The 21455-nt window shown below is 41.2% G+C and overlaps 1 protein-coding gene across 1 annotated transcript; it reads left to right on the top strand.

Annotated features, from left to right (window-relative positions):
• Positions 1 to 12401: 12401 nt before the first annotated feature.
• Positions 12402 to 20854, top strand: tgm5l (transglutaminase 5, like). The gene is made up of 14 exons (XM_014132220.2): positions 12402 to 12514; positions 12979 to 13158; positions 13358 to 13591; positions 14021 to 14139; positions 14394 to 14522; positions 14991 to 15168; positions 15390 to 15525; positions 15708 to 15811; positions 16110 to 16349; positions 18304 to 18333; positions 18501 to 18710; positions 18990 to 19147; positions 19403 to 19539; positions 20304 to 20854. Exons 1-14 carry the CDS (start codon positions 12508 to 12510, stop codon positions 20455 to 20457), a joined length of 2016 nt encoding a protein of 671 aa, XP_013987695.1. The 5' UTR covers positions 12402 to 12507; the 3' UTR covers positions 20458 to 20854.
• The last annotated feature ends 601 nt before the right edge of the window (positions 20855 to 21455 follow it).

Raw genomic sequence — 21455 nt, 5'->3', positions numbered from 1 at the left:
ATAGGTGGGGATAAAGTGACTAGGCAACAGATGCGTGTGTGACGTCAGGGTAGTTCCTCTAACTCTGTCTGACCAATAATTTTCCTGTGAAATGAACCTATTCCACTTCAGGGCTTTGTATGCTGAGTCAACCTCAACCTAATTGTCCACCCCATGCCACGTTGACGACAAGGTGTTAGTAGTACAGTAGAAAGGATGAGAGACGGCATCGTGGAAAAATATTAGACATGATTTTGTAGATCTCTGCTTGAAAACATTACTAAATAGAAGCAGCTAAATTCAAGGCCAGGTACTGATAAGATCCCAGTTAAACCCCTGTGTGTGTCACGACACTGACGGATGATGGCGCCCCTCCTCGACCGGGCGGCGGTCGTCGTCGCCGGCCTACTAGCTCCCATCGATCCTTTTTGTTTCACTTTCTGTTGGTTAGGTCTAGGTAGGCACGCACCTGTTTTGGTTTAGTTATTAGTAGGGGGGGTTATTTAGTCTAGCAAGGTATGTCTGTGTTTGTGCGTGATTATTTTCGTCAGGTTGTACGTCTGGGGAACAGGTGTTTTTTTCCCTTCTGCCTGTGGGTTTTGTGGCAGTGTGTTTTGGGCTGCATCCCTACGCTGTGTTCGGGCTGTTTATGGGTATTTGTTTTACCTTGCCCTGCCCTACCTGTTTTGGCAAGCGTGGATTGTTTATTAAAAACGAGTGTTCACGGACTTGTCTCCTGCGCCTGACTTCAACCCTCCTGCTTCCTTGAGCATTCTGACAGTGTGTGTGTGTGCTTGAGTGAGTGCATGTGTTTGTCTCCCCACACCCACATGGCCACACCTGTTTTCCTGTGAATTTCATATGTTTTATACAGAACTGGTTTCCGGTCTAGGTTTCATCAGTACCTGGAAACAGGCCCATGATATGATGTTTGGTCATCATACCCGTGTCACCTCAAAACCAAAGTAGTAGGCCTACTGTAAAAGTGGTTCATTTTTACGTTATATGGTTAGAAAAACATTATTTCAGGAGGAGTAATAAATGATATGACTTAAAGCTGCAATATAACTGTTTGTATTTGTGTTCAATAAGTCACTAGTGGTCATCCAATGTGATGCAACGCTAACAGCAGTGTGCCCCTAGCCTGCCTGAGAACCGCTGTATTCAGTGGTATTCATTTTCCTGGTCGGGTCAGATTTTCTGCCAGATTTTGTGGAGCACACAATGAATGATGTGTTTTCTGTCACTGAGGACAAGGTGTCACATGGGATATTCTAGTGGTATGATTAGGGCTGTTGCGGTGACTATATTTCCACCACACCGGCGGTCACGAGTCATGAAGGCAGTCAACTTCCACATGATCGGTTAGTCACGGTAATTAATCAATCAAATCAAATGTATTTATGAAGCCCTTTTTACATCAGCCAATGTCACAAAGTGCTGTACAGAAACCCAGCCTAAAACCAGGTGGCCCTGAGGCATGGTCCTAGGGGTCAGGTCTTCCGAGAGAAGAGAGAGAGAATGAGAGGGCATACTTAAATTCACACAGGATACCAGGTAAGACATGAGAAGTACTCCAGATATATCAGACTGACCCTAGCCCCCCGACACAAACTAGCATAAATACTGGAGGCTGAAACAGGAGGGGTCGGGAGACACTGTGGCCCTGTCTGACGATAGTCCTTCCCAACAATGCAGAGAGAGAAAAGTGAAATAATAGAAAAATAATAACACAGGGAATAAACACACAATGAGTAATGATAACTTGGCTATATACACAGGGTACAGGTACCAAGTCGATATGCAGGGTACGAGGTAATTGAGGTAGATATGTACATTTAGGTGGGGATAAAGTGACTAGGCAACAGATGCGTGTGTGACGTCAGGGTAGTTCCTCTAACTCTGTCTGACCAATAATTTTCCTGTGAAATTAACCTATTCCACTTCAGGGCTTTGTATGCTGAGCAGGGGCGGAAATCACGGGGGGGGACATGACCCCCCCATCCTGGGAAAAATATGATTTGTCCCCCCCAATATATCACTGAAACATAACTATGTAATTTAAATAATATTAATAATACGCAATGAAAGCAATTGTGCTGATTATAGACACTTAATAGCGCGTTTTTAAGTTTCAAAAGATTGCAACCCCCCCCACCCTTTGCCTCACAATGGTTTGATCCACTGCCAGTTCCTTAGCTTGCTCGGTAACAGAGAGGTCGTATCTTCTGTCTGAAAGGCACTCAATGCACGTAACTGACGTGAGGTTAATCCAGTCAATCGCGCACACACACTAGCTGAATATGCAGAGCTAGCGCGCAAATATTAACTATTAAGCTAGCTAGTACCTATTCCATTTATGTGGCGTCGTCAAAGATGGAGTCAGCATGCACATGATGTAAGTTAGTGCTTCAAAGTCCCTGTGATAAGGTTAGCGATAAACTGAAATCCAAACTGAACAGAACTACACTCTCTTCTACCATTGTCTTAAATATATTTAATGGTCTCGTTGCAAAAGCTAAATTGACGCAAGTGAACTTTTATTTATTTATTTTATTTCACCTTTATTTAACCCGGGTAGCAAAGATTATAGCAAACACCACTGAAACTGAATTGGTGCTCGCTAGCTTTGCAAATTCAGCTATTGTTGGAAGCCAGCCAATATGAAACAAACTATTAAAATTACAAAAGGTTGCAGCATATGTTGTGTAAATGGTGAACTCATACAGCTGTCAACTCTTGTCATTTTAATCCGTTTCACATTTGCTAGCTACCTTTTAGATCGAAGCCCAAATAGAATGATTGAAGATGATAGAAGCCCATCTCCTACTGAAAATAACCTACACACTGTGTGTGTGTAGCCAGCCAGCCAGCCAGCCAGGTAGAAAAATGGCAGAAAAATAAGACGGACATCAGAGTATTTTTCAATACACCAAAACGCATAGTAAGAACCCTAGTAGCCTAATATCTCAAAGACTAGTTGATAAAATGTTCATAAGAAAGAAATGAAATTCTAATGGAAATGTTTCACAATGATGTCATTAGGCAGAGCAGGCAACAGATGGCACACAGACAGCAGAGTTGGGGACAGATATGCAGGGACAGACTGGCAGAGACGGGGAGTCTCAGGTAAGTTTGAGTCTTTGTTTGGCAACATTATGAAAGGTTCTAAAACAATTTGACTTGTAAAATAGGAACATAATTGGAAAATGCCATGGATACCCCCACTCTCAACTTAAACTGGTGACTGAACTAAGATTTGTTAAAGGCAATGGTATTGCTGTTGTGATTAGTTGTGTAGTTTTGGGTACCGGTAGTTAGGAGTACGGCAAACACCTTATTTCTTTGGTTCCTCAATATACATTTACCATATTACAATGTAGGCTATGTGTTACAGCACTACTTTTGGTGTCCCCCCCCAGGAATTGCTCTTGAGAAAATTTCATGTAATTGTCCCCTCCAAAGTTTATATCAGATTTTCGCCCCTGATGCTGAGTCAACCTCAACCTAATTGTCCACCCCATGCCACGTTGACGACAAGGTGTTAGTAGTACAGTAGAAAGGATGAGAGACGGCATCGTGGAAGAATAGTACACATGATTGTGTAGATCTCTGCTTGAAAACATTACTAAATAGAAGCAGCTAAATTCAAGGCCAGGTACTGATAAGATCCTAATTAAACCCCTGCATCAGTGTGTGTGAGTGTGTACTTGAGTGAGTGCATGTGTTTGTCTCTCCACACCCACATGGCCACACCTGTTTTCCTGTGAATTTCATGTTTTATACAGAACTGGTTTCCAGTCTAGGTTTCATCAGTACCTGGAAACAGGCCCATAATATGATGTTTGGTCGTCATACCCATGTCACCTCAAAACCAAAGTAGTAGGCCTACTGTAAAAGTGGTTCATTTTTACGTTATATGGTTAGAAAAACATTTCAGGAGGAGTAATAAATGATATGGCTTAAAACTGCAATATAACTGTTTGTATTTGTGTTCAATAAGTCACTAGTGGTCATCCAATGTGATGCAACACTAACAGCAGTGTGCCCCTAGCCTGCCTGAGAACCGCTGTATTCAGTGGTATTCATTTTCCTGGTCGGGTCAGATTTTCTGCCAGATTTTGTGGAGCACACAATGAATGTGTTTTCTGTCACTGAGGACAAGGTGCCACATGGGATATTCTAGTGGTATGATTAGGGCTGTTGCGGTGACCATATTTCCACCACACCGGCGGTCACGAGTCATGAAGGCAGTCAACTTCCACGTGACCTGTTAGTCATGGTAATTAATCAATCAAATCAAATGTATTTATAAAGCCCTTTTTGCATCAGCCGATGTCACAAAGTGCTGTACAGAAACCCAGCCTAAAACCCAAAACAGCAAGCAATGTAGATGTAGAAACACAGTAGCTAGGAAAACCTCCCTAGAAAGGCCAGAACCTAGGAAGAAAACTAGAGAGGAACCAAGCTCTGAGGGGTGGCCAGTCCTCTTCTGGCTGTGCCGGGTGGAGATTGTAATAGAACATGGCCAAGATGTTCAAACGTTCATAGATGACCAGCAGGGTCAGATAATAATCATCACAGTGGTTGTAGAGGGTGCAACAATTCAGCACCTGAGGAGTAAATGTCAGTTGGCTTTTCATAGCCGATCGTTCAGAGTTAGAGACAGCAGGTGCGGTAGAGAGAGAGAGTCCAAAACAGCAGGTCCGGGACAAGGTAGCATGTCCAGTGAACAGGTCAGGGTTCCATAGCCGCATACAGAACAGTTGAAACTGGAGCAGCAGCGTGACCAGGTGGACTGGGGACAGCAAGGAGTCATCAGGCCAGGTAGCCCTGAGGTATGGTCCTAGGGCTCAGGTCCTCCAAGAGAAGAGAGAGAGAGAATGAGAGAGCATACTTAAATTCACACAGGATACCGGATAAGACATGAGAAGTACTCCAGATATATCAGACTGACCCTAGCACCCCGACACAAACTAGCATAAATACTGGAGGCTGAAACAGGAGGGGTCGGGAGACACTGTGGCCCTGTCTGACGATAGCCCCGGGACAGGGCCAAACGGGCAGGATATAACCCCACACACTTTGCCAAGGCACAGCCCCTACACCACTAGAGTGATATCTTCAACCACCAACCTACTATCCTGAGACAAGGCCGAGTATAGCCCACGAAGACGTCCCCCACGGCACGAATGCGAGGGGGGCGCCAACCCGGACAGTGACTCAACCCACTCAAGTGACGCACCCCTCCTAGGGATGGCATGGTTGAGTACCAGTAAGCCAGTGACTCAGACCCCGTAATAGGGTTCGAGGCAGAGGATCCCAGTGGAGAGAGGGGAACCGGCCAGGCAGAGACAGCAAGGGCGGTTCGTCGCTCCAGTGCCTTTCCGTTCACCTTCACACCCCGGGCCAGACTACACTCAATCATAGGACCTTCTGAAGAGATGAGTCTTCAATTAAGACTTAAAGGTCGAGACCGAGTCTGCGTCTCTCACATGGATAGGCAGACCAATTAGGCTTCTCCAAGCGCTGATGCTGCTGATGGTCATTAGTAGCCTACCAAACTTGCTAACTGCCTGGCACTCAGCACTCTATTGTCCCTCTAATCACTCTGACATCAATGCAAATGTAATGAAAAATCTAATCGAACACTTAATTAGAGCCCATGAGCTCATGTTGCGCAACATGTAGGCTATGCAATTGCGTGAGAACCGTGTTTTGAAGGCCTCTTAAAAAGAGGAGGATCCCATCAGCTTTCTATACACTAGGCCTACTATATTTATTTCTCAACTTTTTCTTGTACTGAGCACATTATTTATCTTTACAACAGGATTATAGCCTACCTGGCTGGCATGAAATTCAACCACAGGAAAAGCATCCTCTATTCGCTACTTAAGTGCATGACAGGTGCATGATAATGGTCCATTCTAAATCACAACAAATGTCACATATATTATTTAGTATATGTAAAGACAAGATTAAATCAAGAATAGTCTGATAGGTGACAAAATTTGCCTATCACTTGTGAATTATATTTTATCATTTGTTAATGATGCTCAGCATAAGAACTGCCTTTTTTTGCGACTTTTCTGAATCATAGTCGCATACCTCATGTAGCCTAGTCCATAGGCCTATATGTTTTAATAAGGTTTCTATCACAACTAAAGTGGCCAAATAAATTCTTAAAATTAAGCACATTAATCCGCTTTACAAGGGGTTTAGAGCCTAACTGGCATACAGCGTGTGGGTTTCACCATAAAAATGCACCTTTATAATAAAAGCATTACATGCATAATTGCATTTGTCTTCACTTTCGATATTGGTGTTTTCCCGCTAATGGAACATTCGCGTTTATAGACTACTGCCATGTGTGCGTGGCTGCGCTTATAATGTGAAGAAATAGCCTAATAGTTTATCAACATTTTAAGTTAAATGTTCTGATCTGTTGCGTCAGCCACATTGCGTAAAAAAAAATGTTTTATGCTAGTGGTGGTATTCATTTGGGATCTATTGCGTCCCACAACTGTTCTCGCACAGAATATAATAAGTTTACTTTGTAGTATGGGGGATAGTAAATTGACATAGGCTAGTGCTTTTGCTGTTCATTAGGCCTACTCATATTGCTGGCTGACGAAAAGTAAATATGGACAGTTCTCGGAATTGCACCTCGGAATTGGATAAGGACACAAGCAGTTGCATCCCCGATATGTCTGTCTTCACTTGTAGCCTGTGAGAAAGACCCGATCGCGCAGCACTCAGGGAGAACGGCACAACAGCTACTGGCTGCAAACAGCATGGATTTTTTTAGAGTGCATTACGGCCAATCGAAGGGGATGCTGCCGTGAAATTCTAGGCATTGTCAAGTGCTTGTCAAATTGTGAATGAGTGACTGATGTAGTGTGTACAGCCTGAGCAAAAAAACAAAGTAGAGCTCATGCCTTTCAAGCGACTTTTATCAAATCATCATTAGAGACGCATCATGCAACCTTACAATATATTACAAATCTAAACATATAGCCCAACGTTTGTAGAACAACTAAAGTTACATTAATTAAGCATATTTTTTATTTATTTTTATTTCACCTTTATTTAACCAGGTAGGCAAGTTGAGAACAAGTTCTCATTTACAATTGCGACCTGGCCAAGATAAAGCAAAGCAGTTTGACAACATACAAAAACACAGAGTTACACATGGAGTAAAACAACATACAATCAATGATGCAGTAGAAGAAAAAAAAATAAGACTATATACAATGTGAGCAAATGATGTGAGATAAGGGAGGTAAAGGCAAAAAAATGCCATGGTGGCAAAGTAAATAAAGTATAGCAAGAAAAAACACTGGAATGGTAGATTTGTAGTTTGAAGAAAGTTCAAAGATAAAATATAATTAATATGGTGCAAAGGAGCAAAATAAATAAAATAAATAAATACAGTAGGGGAAGAGGTAGTAGTTTGGGCTAAATTATAGATGGGCTATGTACAGGTGCAGTGATCTGTGAGCTGCTCTGACAGCTGGTGCTTAAAGCTAGTGAGGGAGATAAGTGTTTCCAGTTTCAGAGATTTTTGTAGTTCGTTCCTGTCATTGGCAGCAGAGAACTGGAAGGAGAGACGACCAAAGGAGGAGTTGGCTTTAGGGGTGACCAAAGAGATATACCTGCTGGAGCGCGTGCTACAGGTGGGTGCTGCTATGGTGACCAGTGAGCGGAGATAAGGGGGGACTTTACCTAGCAGGGTCTTGTAGATGACCTGGAGCCAATGTGTTTGGCGACGATTATGAAGCGAAGGCCAGCCAACGAGAGCGTACAGGTCGCAGTGGTGGGTAGTATATGGGGCTTTGGTGACAAAACGGATGGCACTGTGATAGACTGCATCCAGCTTGTTGAGTAGGGTATTGGAAGCTATTTTGTAAATGACATCGCCGAAGTCGAGGATTGGTAGGATGGTCAGTTTTACGAGGGTATGTTTGGCAGCATGAGCGAAGGATGCTTTGTTGCGAAATAGGAAGCCAATTCGAGATTTCACTTTGGATTGGAGATGATTGATGTGAGTCTGGAAGGAGAGTTTACAGTCTAACCAGACACCTAGGTATTTGTAGTTGTCCACAAATTCTAAGTTAGAACCGTCCAGAGAAGTGATGCTGGACAGGCGGGCAGGTGCAGGCAGCGATCGGTTGAAGAGCATGCATTTAGTTTTACTTGTGTTTAGGAGCAGTTGGAGACCACGGAAGGAGAGTTGAATGGCATTGAAGCTCGTCTGGAGGGTTGTTAACACAGTGTCCAAAGAAGGGCCATATAGGAATACCTGTTTCTTTGTTAACCGCTCAACACAAAATAGCCGCATGTGCGCACTCCCTCAAATCGTTTGAGGAAAATATCCTTTATTTTATTCAGTTTTGTTCAATTGTATTCTTCATACTATAAAATAATGCCACGGAATTCTAAGCAACTCTTGTCTGCTAAATGAACTAGTGTAGCCCACAGCCATTTGGCATAGCCAAATCAGGACCTTACATAAGGATGACTCGGAGTATGCAATTCTGTTCTCCTGAAATAGACTACATTTTCTTCATATCATACTTCTTTAGACCTGTCTAAAATAAATAATTGATTTATTGAGAAGGTGTAGGCTATATTACATGGATTTATTAGACTTTTTAAAATGTAGATGTTCCAAAGGTCTGCGTCAGTGGCTTGAAGGCTGTGTGGAAGCCAGGAGATGCTAAATGTGTTTATGTTAATTAAATGTCAATTACTGTGAGACTGACAGTTATTTGCTTGGCAATCACCGGCTGACAAAATTTTGTGACCGCCACAGCCCTAGGTATGATAGCTAACTAGCTGAGCCCATGGCCAACACTTGGCTAGCATAGATATGGCAGACGTGATGGGCAAACGACCTGACCCAGCAGAAACTACTCCATCTAAGCCATAGAAATTTGGAGAGCAGACAGGGAAAAATGGATAGTGATAGAGCCACAATCAGAGTAAACCTCAAATTTCCATTTTTACAGTAGAGAGAACTGAGGAGTTGAAGGGATTCAATACCAACCCAGAATTAGCATTTCTTCCTGTTGAAAAGGTAAGACATAGCTAGGTATGTAATATATCTTGCTAGATATAAAGTCAAATGTTGCTATTTCGTTGTAAATATCTATGCAAGTAATACTTTCGAGTACTTGTTTTGATTGTTTTCAAGCCATGCATTAGCTGCCTAGCTAACGTTAGCTAGTAGCTTGTTAGCAGACTGTTAGCACCGTGTGGGTGTGAGGTTTGCTGATGTCAACGTTGTGAACAGAGAGTCGCATGGTGGCGGTGTGGTTATGGTATAGGCAGGCATGAGCTACAGATAATGAACACAATTGCATTTTATCAATGGCAATTTGAATACATAGAGAGACCCTGTCGAGATCCAGAGGCCCATTGTTGTGCCATTCATCCACCACCATCACCTCATGTTTCAGCATCATAATGCACAGCCCCATGTCGCAAGGATCTGTACACAATTCCTTGAAGCTGAAAATGTCCCAGTTCTTCCATGGCCTGCGTACTTACCAGACATGTCAACCATTGAGCATGTTTGGGATGCTCTGGATCAATGAGTACGACAGCATGTTCCAGTTCTCGCCAATATCCAGCAACTTCGCACAGCCATTGAAGAGGAGTGGGATAACAATCCACAGTCAACAGCCTGATCAACTCTATGCGAAGGAGATGTGTCAAGCTACATGAGGCAAATGGTGGTCACACCAGATATTGACTGTTTTTCTGATCCACGCTCCTACATTTTTTTAAGGTGTCTGTGACCAACAGATGCCTATCTGTATTCCCAGTCATGTGAAATCCATAGATTAGGGCCTAATGAATTTATTTCAATTGGCTGATTTCCTTATGTGAACTGTAACTCAGTAAAATCTTAGAAATGGTTATATGTTTGTTTATATTTTTGTTCAGTATAGTTTATATAAATAGGTGGGGTTTATGACTTTGTGGGTGTGGTAACTAGTGTCGTGTCTTTGGGGTACCATTAAACTGAAGACATGTTTATCAATTAACTCCCTGTAATTATTATCACGCTATTAAACTGATTAATCGTTTAATTGTAATTAACTAGGAGATCGGGGCACCAAGGACAATATTCAGATTACAAAGTTATAATTTTCCTAATATAACTTTCCTATATTATAACATTATATATTATATTCTATTATAGTAAAGGCCGATTATCTTCTGGTTTAAATGGTGTATTTTACCTCGCGTCCAGTCTCATTCCAAACGTCGTAAATTGTTGTATCTGCACGAACCCAGCCTTTACTAAGAGTCATCCATACATCAATTGTCTTAAAATCATTTATTTACTAAACTAAGAAATTCACAGAAAGTATACAAACAGTAATTATCGTCACAAAGAATTGGTAGAGTAATGTGCCCTAGTGGGCTAACAGGCCTGGCGGCCTGTTGAACAATGGGTCATAAAAAGTCAGCTGAGGATGCACACCTACAGAGTTCATTAATATTAACAATTGATATGCTAATCCTTTTGCACATGAACGCTCACTCATTTGGGAACAATTGCAATCAATATATATTTACGCTCAGTGTGTCGTCGGGATCCTTGCTGGAGCGTCGTTCTGTTGGAGAGTTTTGTCCGCTCTCTCTCTCTCTCTCTCTCTCTCTCTCTCTCTCTCTCTCTCTCTCTCTCTCTCTCTCTCTCAGTTAGAATGGATCTTTCAAAGCGACATTCATTAATGTCGTTATAGAATGGATGTTTCGTTGGTCTTCGCGTTCAATGATATACTTTCTAGCTGCAGACTATTAATTAATATCAAAGACTTGTTCTTATTCTGTCGATATCAATAGTCTAAAAGTTAACCACGTGGTATGGTTCACTTTCAGTAGATGGATTGGATGGTCAAACCTATTGGCCAACTTGCAATGGAGTGGAGGCCTGGTCTGAAGAAAGTAGATCAGGGTATAGTTATATAGTGAACATGTCACATGACGCCTGGTCCTGTCTGTGTCCCTGGGGGCGTGCCGATGACTGAGTTAAGCTTGGTACAGAAATACAATTCTATCACATTAACATCAGTACATAGCATCTCAATGTATTACAAATAGCTTTATCCTTATTAATACATTCTATACAACCATGTGGATGCAAGTCTCAAGGCTGAGGCTATTATATAAACCGTTTTATGGTAATATGGCTATATTGTCTCTTCTGAGTATCACAAAATTGTACCAAGCGGACCAGTTCGTAGCTGGATTCTTCACCAATCTTCCATACCTTCTCCAGAACACAAATGTCGCTTGGCTCCCCAATTCTGTGAGTTGGAAGAATTTCCTGTGTCTCTCTATGGGCCATGTGGCAAGAGATTCTCCTGGAATGTTACCACTCCTTCCCACAGGGACTGGGTGGGGGAAGGTAGGTTGGGGGATGGTGCAAGGGGGGAGGGGGTCAACTGTCCTCCCTGTACTCAAAGAGGCCAACGTCATGACACTAGTGATGACCATGTAGGATGGTAGCTATTTCTTCTGTGGGTTTAAGAAGGGCCGCCACCTACTTGCTGTACATTGTGATTAACATTTTCCTTCAAGTGGGTGAGGCAATTTAGGAAGTGGCATTTATTGCTAGAAAGGAACCATTTTTTAGTGCCTCAAATATATAGTAGCCTATATTAAATCAATGGTAAAAATGTAGGCTATTATTGGGCATAATAATTTTATCATTAACTTAAACTGTAAATGTTTAGATTCTAGACCTATCACTTTTTGTGTAATCAGTAATGATTGTAAATGGATTATGTCCCTATGTGTTGTTGTATTGTGTTTTTAAATTGGCAAATAAATTAAATCTAATTAAAATCACAGCAAATATAAGGTATTTATAGAAACAACAAAACAGCTTGCAGCCTCTGGCTGGCTATAGTAGCTGGAGGGTGGCAGGCCGAATTTGAGATGAGAGAAATTCCTTGTTATCGTCTTTGAAATTAACTCATGGCTAAATGGCTAAATAACTGTCCTCTGAACGGAGGCTTAATGCCAGAGATGCAAAAGCGGTCTGCCAAGGGCTTATAGCGGTCCTCTGAATGGGGGCTACCCGCCAGAAATGCAAATCATGTCTTGAGTGGCTAACTCAAATTTATAGCCTTGGGCGTAGTGCCAGTGGAAAATAACAAGCAGGGGACATATCTTGCTATCTGGGATGTACTGTACTTTTGAGTCGGTTGGTCCTGCTAGTCACTCACGTTCTAAACATGCACATTGGTAAGACATCTGCGCAAGAACACACCTATGTCCTTGACTATTGTACAAGTCTTTCCCTAGGCGATCACATAAAGGTTATTAGTCTGATTAAAAACCTGTCAGTGATCATAGGTGAAACCAGTTAATCCGCTTGCAAACACCCAGTACAGTCATTCTTCAGATACTCCAGTGGGTGGGGCAGAGGAGACTGTTTAAATAGGTGGAGATGGAAAGTGTTCCTCATATCAATAAAACAGTGAGCCTTTCGAACCGGAGCACACACAAATGGAAGGTGAGATACTGCTTTTGTTATGCTTATCGTTAGGCTATGTTTTATGACTATCATTACACTACTCAATTTATTGTCCTGTGACATTACAAGTTTAGTGGTATGATTCTTTGGTGGGTTATATCACAACTCAGATTTACTCAGCTGTCAAACTGTAGTTTTGTGGTCACATGGTCAATCCGCAATAACACTTTCGAGGCAATTCAACATTGCACACCCGTGAGCTCTTGACAGCACAATTGAATCAGTATGCTTTTATTATCCTTGAAATTATTAGATGGAATTGTTAAATGTGTTATTAGCACTGCTAAGCAGAATTAACTATTCAGATGAGATATCTTATTGAATAGCAAAAAGGAACATCATGGTATTTCCGCATTTTGATGTAGTTTCTGATCTCTGCATTTTACTCACATTAAAGTCTTCAGTATTCCATTGACAAACGCCCAGTGTTTCTTTCCCTCCAGAATTGAGAATCCAATATGTCAACCTGGAACATCAGGGCAACCATGAGAGCCACTATACCCAGGGGTTCAGCTCTAAAAGCCTGGTGGTGCGGAGAGGAGCACCCTTCAAAATCACCCTGCTCCTGAAGGGACGAGCCTTTAACCCACACTCTGACACACTGATGTTCAGAATCCTCCTCGGTACACTGGGATACATACTGTTCAAGTCATATTTGTTTTGTCAATAATTGGTTAGGACATTTATTGTCAGAGCATGAATGATGTATGTATGTAGAAAGATAAAGTATACCTATTCATTTTGGGGCGGCAGCGTAGCCTGGTGGTTAGAGCGTTGGACTAGTAACCGAGGATTAAGGAGACAATTCCTTTTTCCCAACAGGTGGGCTGTACGTAGAGTTCCCCGTCACCTTCTCCAAGCAGGGATCCCCCTCCCGATGGAGTGCCTACTTCAACCCCAAAGGCCTAAACCCCAACTCTCCCTCTCTGTACATATCCAGCCCTGCCTCTTCCTCCATAGGGCGCTACAGTATTCAGCTCCACGTGCTCACACAGCACGGTCAGCAGGGCTACACGGTCGGAGACTTTGTTCTCCTTTACAACCCCTGGTGCCACGGTGAGTTGATCTACAGAACGACTTAAACCCGCTCCTATGATTAAATGTATTGATTGTAGCCGGGTTTGGGGTCAAGTCCATTTCGCTTCATAGCAATATAGAAGTGAATAGAAATTCTGATTCAAGACACAAAATGGAATGGAATTTATCCCAACACAGATTGTCCTTGAGTCTAATGCAAACTTTAATTTCTGAAAATTATAATGGTACACTGCATTAATGCAGTGCCTTTTATCAAAAGTGCTTTACTAAGTGTGATCACGTTGGGGATGCATGGCGGCTATTTTGAATCCTACCTCCGTTATTGCGGTGGAGAGGTAAGGGTTCATACTGGCAAATTTCTACATTGATCCATTCTCAAAGTAAGTACCAATTATATACGATACAAACATTTTTGATGTTAAAGTAATCAAAGTTTTCTCCCTCCAGAGGATGCCGTGTACATTCCCTTCGAAGACCAGAGAGAGGAATATGTTAGTAAGGACTCTGGTTTATTGTACATGGGGACCCCTAAAAACCTTCAATCAAGACCTTGGTCGTTCGATCAGGTGAGCATCTCCTGACCAGCTTCAAAACATTTTACGATACCATTCACAGTCAATTACCACATTTTCCAGAGACATCTACAAAAAGGCTTGACATGACAACATACATGACTAAAAATAAATAAAGGAATAAATGAAAAATCTATTACATAAATGAATAAATAATGACATAAGTTTACAAAATAATTACATAAATGAAAAATGTATAACATAGATGAAAAATAAATAAATATTCAATTTTGTTTCTATCTATGCAGTACGAGCCAGAGATTCTGGATATTTGTCTGAAGCTGCTCCAGGTCAGCCCGCAGCACGGCAGGAACTGGCAAAAGGACTACCTAGGCCGCGCCGATCCTGTCTACCTCAGTAGAGTGGTTTCTGCCATGGTGAGTGACAATGCCTCAGATCCCTCAGATAGTAAATTAATCTCTCACGCTTTATGTGTGGAAATTAGAATAAGAGCTCAGGAGCTCTGGAGCTCACAAAACGTCTGGCAGTCTATAATACTGTGTCTGGCAGTCTATAATACTGATAATACGCTCATGCAATGTGTTTATATTTCAGTTCAAGCAATGAGGGTTGAAGTGAGGTTACGTGATAAGGCCATTAAAACATATTGTTTCTGTGTAGCTGAGTCATCTTACTATGTTAACCTTTCTTAAATGATTTCACTCTGAATTGAATAAATTGTACTTTGTACTTAGGTTTTGGACTCGAAAAAATGACCAGGTATTTAAGAAATGTCAAATAAATAAATACCAGGTATTTAAGAAATGTCAAATAAATGGTTACCGAATAACATTGTTGATCCCTAGAGGGAACATTGGGTAGATAATTGTGTCATTCTCTATCAGATCAACTGCGAGGACGACCGAGGAGTTCTGAGAGGGAACTGGTCGGGCGATTTCAAGAACGGGGTGCCCCCCTCCAAGTGGACAGGAAGTGCGGCTATTATGAGACAGTGGGCCAAGTCCAAGTTCAGCCCAGTGATGTACGGCCAGTGCTGGGTGTTTGCTGCTGTGATGTGCACAGGTAATGAATATGTTGGAAATGTATGTATTGTAAAATGTTTTATCAATGCATATTGAATAATATCACTTCCAGCTGAATTTCTGTATATGTTCATCATGGCACAATCGAAATGGAATATTTGAACAAGATTGTCTAATTTATGTTAGGAATATAAAGAGTTAGGAAATCATTGGTCAAATCATTGACAAATTCTTCATCCTTGTATTTCTATCTCTTCCTAGTCATGAGAGCTCTTGGTATTCCATCCCGTGTCATCACCAACTTCAACTCAGCCCATGACACCGACGGCAACCTGGTCATCGAGGAGTTTTACTCTGAGACGGGCAAGAAACTATCTTACAGTAAAGACAGCATATGGTAAGCAGATATCTAGTCTACAGCATTACCACATCATGAATATTAAATATTATTTGTAGATTAAATAATATGAAAGTAGATTATATGATAGCAAGAAGTATTTTAAGTAACATGTAAGTAATTGCATGTAAAAATCAATCAGGCTTTGGTATTAAAATGTGCTATTTTGTCCTCCATTTCAGGAATTTCCATGTATGGGTGGAGTGTTGGATGACCCGGCCAGACCTGGGTGCACAATTTGACGGATGGCAGGTTTTGGATCCAACCCCGCAGGAGAGGAGCGGAGGTCAGAGTCGAAACAAACTAAATAGAAACTCCATAATACAAGTTAGATTAAATAAAACTGAAAGTCCATACATAAATAACAATTAAAAAACGATTATTTTAGTTTTTATGATATTCAGACACTGCACTTGTCACGAGCCACCGACACTGATAACCAGACCATTTTTTTAATGTATGTTTATTACCTGTTTTTATTATTTTTATGACACATTCTACGTCATCCAGACTGGAATCAATCAAAGAGTATGGCTACTATTGTTTCTAGTTCTAAAGCTCCACCATATATGTCCCCCTCCTAGGAATCTTCTGCTGTGGCCCAGCCCCAGTGAAGGCTATCAGAGACCGGCGTGTGGACCTGGTCTACGACATCCCCTTTGTGTATGCTGAGGTGAATGCTGACGTCCACACGGTCATTGTGAAGCAGGGCCAGGTGCTGAGTTCCAGCACAGACACAGAGAGAGTTGGTTCCCTCATCGTCACCAAGACCATAGGCTCACCAAGGCCTCAGAACATCACAGGGAACTACAAACCCACCGAAGGTGAGTCGAACAGAAGTGATGTCATGAATCAAATGCTAATATTAAATCGGTAAGACTTTGTAGTAACTATCATGAATAAACATTAATAAACTATTTGTAGACTATGAAGGCACACCACACACACACACACATATATATATATAGTGCATATATAGTGCATTCGGAAAGTATTCAGACCACTTAACATTTTGTTACGATAGCCTTTTTCTAAAATGTATTAAATCATTTTTTTCTCTCATCAATCTATACACAATACACCATAACGACAAAGCAAAAACAGGTTTTTAGAAAAACTGAATTATAAAAATGTACATAAGTATTCAGACCCTTTACTCAGTACTGTGTTGAAGCACCTTTGGCAGCGATTACAGCAGCGAGTCTTCTTGGGTATGACGCTGTATTTGGGATTTCTCCCATTCTTCTCTGCAGATCCTCTTAAGCTCTTTCAGGTTGGATCGGGAGCGTTGCTGCACAGCTATTTTCAGGTATCTCCAGAAATGTTAGATCGAGTTCAAGTCCAGGCTCTTTGCGTGGCCACTCAAGGAAATTCAGAGTCTTGTCCCGAAGCCACTCCTGTGTTGTCTTGGCTGTGTGGTTAGGGTTGTTGTCCTGTTGGAAGGTGAACCTTCGCCCAGTCTGAGGTCCTGAGCACTCTGGAGCAGGTTTTCATAAAGGATCTCTCTGTACTTTGCTCCATTAATCTTTCACTCGATCCTGACTGGTCTGCCAGTCCCTGCAGCTGAAAAACATCCTCACAGCATGATGCTGCCACCAACATGCTTCACCGTAGGGATGGTATTGGCCAGGTGATGAGCGGTGCCTGGTTTCCTCCAGACCTGATGCTTGGCATTCAGACCAAAGAGTTAAAACTTGGTTTCATCAGACCAGAGAATTCTGTTTCTCATGGTCTGACAGTCCTTTAGGTGCCTTTTGGCAAATTCCAAGCAGGCTGTCATGTGCCTTTCACTGAGGAGTGGCTTCCATCTGGCATTTCTACCATATAGGCCTGATTGGTGGAGTGCTGCAGAAATGGTTGTCCTTCTGGAAGGTTCTCCCATCTCCACAGAGGAACTGGAGCTCTGACAGAGTGACCATTGGGTTCTTGGTCACCTCCTTGACCAAGGCCCTTCTCCCCCGATTGCTCAGTTTGGCCGGGCATCCAGCTCTAGGAAGAGCCTTGGTGGTTCCAAAATGCTTCCATTTAAGAATGATGGAGGCCACTGTGTTCTTGGGGACCTTCAATGCTGCAGAAATATTTTGGTACCTTTCCCCAGATCTGTACCTCGACACAATCCGGTCTCGGAGCCCAACGGACAATTCCTTCGACCTCATGGCTTGGTTTTCGAGTCTCATAGCAAAGGGTCTGAATACTTATGTAATCAAGATATTTATGTTTTTTTATTTTAAATAAATGTTCGAACATTTTGCTTTGTCATTATGGGGTGTTGTGTGTAGATTAATGAGGGGAAAAAATATTTAATCCATTTTAGATTAAGGCTGTAAGGTAACAAAATGTGGAAAAAGTGAAGTGGTCTGAATACTTTCCGAATACACTGTCTGTCTGTCTGTCTGTCTGTATATATATGTATATTTACTCTCTATATATGTGGTATATAAATGGATTCACCATAACCCTACACTACCTCTCTATACTATGAGTAAAGTGGCCTTTGAGTGGCTGTTATGAATCCATAAAATGATTGTGAATGTTGGTTCAAGAATACTGATCTCTTTTGAGTCTCAATGTCACAGCGTTGTGTTTATATCTAAATCCTTTTTATTTCATATGCAGCAGCCATGTCCTCACACAGATCAAAGAGTGCAAGAAAGTGCCAACTTACTAGCTACATTATTCATTCAGTGTATGAAAAAAATTGCGCTATTCATGAGTATTTATTACAAGCAAATTCCCATTCCTATTTCCAAATGTCTAACAATATTTTTTACTCTCTAGCATTTTCAGGAGAATCAACACATAAGAGAGGTGAGTGTTGATTATTTAATCTTCTGTATGGTTCTGTCTATATTCCATCTGTCCACAAATTTCATTGACATCATACATTTAATTGAGCAATTTACATATTTTACACTTCTTTTGAGTCATTGACATAATACACTTAATTTAATGTTCCATTCATATGTGTCTCAAAGGGTCAACCCAGGGCCTCTCAGTGTCTCTGAGCCTCCTTAAAGTGCCTGTGGCTGGGGAAAACATAACTTTCACAGTCATGGTCACCAACATGGACAGCATCCCCAAGGTGCTGAGGGAGCATGTCAACGCTCAGACCAAGGAGTACAACCGTTGTCCCTCAGACACCTTCTGGGAGGTCCACAACGTCATCCGGATAGCGCCGCATGAAGGTAGGAACCTTAACGCATCGCTAACGTTAATATTTGCACATAATGTCATATGGCTAGCACCCTAAAGATACTGTACTCCCTCCACACAGATATATGAAATGTGTTGTATTTCTTGACATACCTTCTATACCACTTAAAAGTAGTCATTTTCCTTAAAATTCTGTCTTTGGTCATTTGGAACATTTCAGGGACACCATATCATTTTGTTGAACCTACCTCATGTATTCACTAATTTGTTCCCCCCTCACTCTTTCTCCCTCTCCCTCGCCCTCCCTCCAGCTAAGGCCATTCATCACCTGATCGACCATGCCCAGTATGAGTCTCTGATGGGAGATGACTTGGTCAACCTGGCTGTGGTCATGGAGGACGAGTCCACTCAGGAGAGAGTCTTGGCCTCAGAGGAGTTCAACATCACCAGCCCTCAACTCTCCATACAGGTACAGGCATCTCTTCAGAAAGTCTCTACACACCAAATGAACTTCACACAGGGTATTTGAACGTCCGTTATACATCTTGCGTCAACATTCAAAGCAATTAAGTCCTAGACTAAACAATATAGCTATGTTTAGACAGTGATTTGCTATGTGAAATAGGTCCATTACTTGTTTCATACCTAAAACAAATGGGTTGATAACATCCTGTGTACTATGTGTGCAGACAAAGGATATGGCTTTAAACTTTTTATTCTTTAGATTGCAGATGAAGACTCCGTCATGGCACACAAGGAGCACACTGCCCTCGTAGTCTTCTGCAACCCCTTCCCTGTACCTGTGAGCGGCCTATTAACCGTGACTGGCTCTGGTCTGATCGAGGGGGAAATGCACTCAAGGTAAGAACATGTTCTTTTAGTGTTCTTTAAATGTGTTTCCTTCTTTGCTGTCTCAGACGTCAACTAGAAAACATTTCTTACATAAGGAGTGACGGAAGGCAGTGTTGGTAACTGCTAACAACAACAAAAATGTGGATTCCATTGAGTATTGGCAAAAGAATGTGCAAACACAAGGAGTGGCATAGTCGTAAGGTATAAGTCCTTAAATATTTGTATGGTTAGTCAAGGACAGAACGTAACGCTGTGTGAACTTTATTGGCACTAAGCGCCAGTATGAGATCATTTGGAGAAACAATTGAAACTCTTATATAAAGGCTGTAACTATACTGTACATGGTTACTTGGTGCCATGGCAATATGAGCCATGGCAATGTGAGTGATATCCATAGGGGAACTTTACAAGATTTAGAGGCAAAACTACATTCTGTAAACTCTTTGCACTTCAACATTTTCATTATGAGATGTTACGCAGTAGATTAACTTCACTCAAGTTACAAATAGACATATTGATTTCCTTATCCTGTAAGCGGTCTATTGACATGGAAAGACACCTTAACAAAACCAAAGCCTGGATTGCTGCCAGTGTCTTATCTTGTCCATAGACTGCTTACAGGGTAAGGAAACAAATATGTCATTTTGTAATTGGGTGAACTACCCCTTTAATCCCCATTCCCCTAACTTTCACATGAATAACCAGTCTTGTCAATTCAAATGTTGCGTCATTCAGACAAATACCTAACATAAAAATGCCTTCCTATCTTGCAGGATTCAACTGTTCAAGCCAGGGGGCACTATGGAGAGGAGCTTCAGTTTCATTCCGAGGATGGTGGGAAAAAAGATGTTGCAGGCTACTCTAGTCCTCAAAAACAACTCTGCAAAAATTATAGGCTACAGAATGATCTCTGTGAAGTCAGCTTAGTCATTTTGCAAGGATTCAGATGGTGCTAATAAATATACTTGTATTTCAGGTAGGAATTTCATGTACAACTTAAGTGTTATATCTATTATTTATATTTGTGTATTTTTAACTAAAACATGTATTTCTTTCTTTCTTATAATAACTTTATTTTTTGTTTGATGTAGCTTTTTTGTTGATTTTTTAAAAACATTTTAATGTATGATTGGTAATCACTACTTGAATGAGGTTTAATTGTTCATTTGACATTTGCCTGTGAACAAGTTAAGGTTTCTGGAGTTTGTATCATTTTCTTTGTTTTCAGTTTGTTTCAAGTCTATTGAGTTTAGTATTTATCAAATGAAACAACTTTTTATACAAATCTGTAAACAAATCAGATAAATTAATTCTGAGTGAAAAAGCTTACAAGTCTTCATCTTTGTCCTGTGTTGTAGATCACTTAAAGACAGATTTATTGTCAATAAGTGAAACCACATCCTCATCACCTCAATATCTTCTTAGTATTTCTACAACCCAGGTATTTTAATACAGTATATGTAATAAATATTTTTTAAACACTGTTTTAAACAGAGAAACTTGGGAAAATATTTACCAGAACCACATCCGCTAGTCAGTATTTGGATACTTCCTATGTAATCTCCTGGCTAAATAACCCCAAAACTATAGTGCATAGCTAGGCCTTCTGTAGATGGTTGAAAAAAGTTATTTGTTTCTAACTCAAATACCCTCACAGTAGCTTGTCATAGGTGGGCCATCAATTTACTGGAGAAAATGTGGCGAAATTATCATATTTTATCACACGTGCAGCAGTAGAAAAATACTGGGAAAATCAAAAACCCTACCACAACGCAACCTCCGTGTGTGTTTTCCTGTCTCCAGACCTATTTAGAAACTTGCTGTGAGATGAAAAACATTGAGACAGTGGACCGAAGTCGTAAATTATATTTATAACATGGAAAAAATCTAAATATGAGAAAAACAGTCACATAAAGACAAAAGGT

Source organism: Salmo salar, chromosome ssa12 (genome assembly GCF_905237065.1).
Source record: "Salmo salar chromosome ssa12, Ssal_v3.1, whole genome shotgun sequence".
Lineage (NCBI taxonomy): Eukaryota > Metazoa > Chordata > Actinopteri > Salmoniformes > Salmonidae > Salmo > Salmo salar.
Note: the sequence above shows the minus strand (reverse complement) of the source record. Positions and strands in the feature narration are given on the sequence as shown.